General features: G+C 43.2%; 1 protein-coding gene across 1 annotated transcript; it reads right to left on the bottom strand.

Moving 5' to 3' along the window:
• Window positions 1-471: 471 nt before the first annotated feature.
• Window positions 472-855, bottom strand: LOC147625564 (uncharacterized). The gene has a single exon (XM_086817001.1). The coding sequence runs from the start codon at window positions 853-855 to the stop codon at window positions 472-474; it is 384 nt and encodes a 127-aa protein (XP_086673127.1).
• Window positions 856-2,000: the final 1,145 nt, after the last annotated feature.

Raw genomic sequence — 2,000 nt, 5'->3', positions numbered from 1 at the left:
ACATGACTATTCCTTACAGCCGCCTTAAGGGCAAAGTTAGAGGTCGTATATGGGCAGTTTGGAGCAAATTTGGTGGCCCTATATTATGGGCACAATACGAACACATTTTATGACATTTTTGATGACTTTTTATGGCCTGAAAAGTGAAAATCGACTTGATTACGACTTGCTTCCTATATAAAAGCAAGTCATGGATCATTCATAATCATTCAGAGACAGAGATTGCAGAGCCAAGACCAAGGACATGCAGTCTACCAGTTTTGGATCAACCAAGTACATCTCCAAATCAGCGTTTTCCATTAACGCACAGTGGACAACAGTAAGCATACGTTCATTCATAGCTATCATGTTTAGGGCTCCATAATAGTGAATTTCTAAAAATTCCAGCAAGTATATTCACTGATGTCCGCTCCATTTTCATCCCTCATTTGCATGCCAAACCTCTTCATGACCTTCCAACATTGATGTGGGCTACCATGAAGCTTCTTCCTCGGGTAAACCCTTCCATTTGATGAGGTATTCCACAATGGAACGGTTGCGCAACACTCTTTCTCTAGTGCCCAACACCCTTTCCGGAACATACTCAATCATGCCCTCTTCATTCATGGGTGGTAGCTCATCAAAGACTTGCACTTCCAATCCCACATAAAGCTTCAATTGAGATACATGGAAGACATCATGTATCCTTGTTGTTGGTGGAAGCAAGAGTTGGTATGCCACTTCACCAACCTTCCTCAAGACCTTGTATGAACCATAATATAGATGAGCCAATTTAGTGTTGGTGTTGCCTTTAAGAGAGGCATATCTAGACTTAGGGATTCTCAAAAACACAAAATCCCCTTCCTTGAACTCCATTGGCCTCCTATGTTGGTCCTCACTCATAAATCTTCATCCTCTCTTGAGCACGCTTCATGTTCTCTTTGCATTGTTGAAGAAGTGTAAGTATCTTCTCAACCTCTTCCTTGGCACTTGGATTCACATCCTCTTGCTTGGCAATCATGCTTGGTACATTCACCTTGTACCCATACAAAGCCTTAAATGGCGACATTCCAATGCTAGCATGATATGTACTATTGTAAGCAAATTCAACAAGAGGCAACCACTCATCCCAAATACTTTGAGTCTTATGTGTTGAGATATCGAGCTCATCTAGTGAGGCAGTGGACACTGATGACCCGCTTGGGGGATAGGCCCCACACTTACACCACTGGCATGGTTGTTGAGATCATGGGTGATATGTGGCCAGTGGGATGACTGGCTGTGTGAGCCATTCTAGAGACTGGCATAGTTATAGCGCCAGCTCATTTAGTTGGGTTCACACTATAAAGAACTCTAGTATGTATTTGGTTGAGTACCTTTTCATATGTGTGTACTCTTATCTTTGTATATGGTGTGTTGAGTGTTGAGTGAAGGAGAAGAAGATTTTCAGCCTCTCACCTTGTGTATTCTCTTTTAGGGTTTTGTGAGTGTGTGTGTGCTTGCAAGAGCTCAAGCTCTCTTCTCCCCTGCATCTTTTCATGGTATCAGAGCCTGGTTCATGCTAAGGGCTGAGCTGCAAGAAAGAGAAGCACAGGAAGCAGTACAAGGGTAAGAGCTTCATCTACTCTTCTTTATTTGTGTTGGCGATGACTACACCCTTATCGGGAGCTCTACGGGAGGCACCGGCAAACGATCTCTCATTGAGGAGCTTTCTTCGCGGGAGTAAAGCTATAGGGCAAGTATACTGTCCTATCGACGACAAAGTTTTTTGGGCCGAAAAAGCATTTCGGGCGCGTCAGGACACCTTCGTTTTTCAGAAAGCAAGCAATTTTTAGCACTGCGGGGTAAGTCATCGATTCTCTGTAGAACTCTGTTTTAAAAACTGCAAGAAAACAGATTGGCTGTGCAGACACTGTGTGTGTTGCAAGGAGGTCAATAGTTGCCATTGGGTGTATGTATGCACATTGAGGTCTTTGGTTGTGACATTTGAGTGTACTACAGTACCGCTACAGAAAATACAT

Source organism: Cibotium barometz, chromosome 23, assembly GCF_041138505.1.
Source record: "Cibotium barometz isolate CiBa-2024 chromosome 23, ASM4113850v1, whole genome shotgun sequence".
Lineage (NCBI taxonomy): Eukaryota > Viridiplantae > Streptophyta > Polypodiopsida > Cyatheales > Cibotiaceae > Cibotium > Cibotium barometz.
Note: the sequence above shows the minus strand (reverse complement) of the source record. Positions and strands in the feature narration are given on the sequence as shown.

Excerpts from the sequence above, each read along its gene's own strand:
- LOC147625564 (XM_086817001.1), bottom strand. The coding sequence starts at position 855 with ATGGAGTTCAAGGAAGGGGATTTTGTGTTTTTGAGAATCCCTAAGTCT.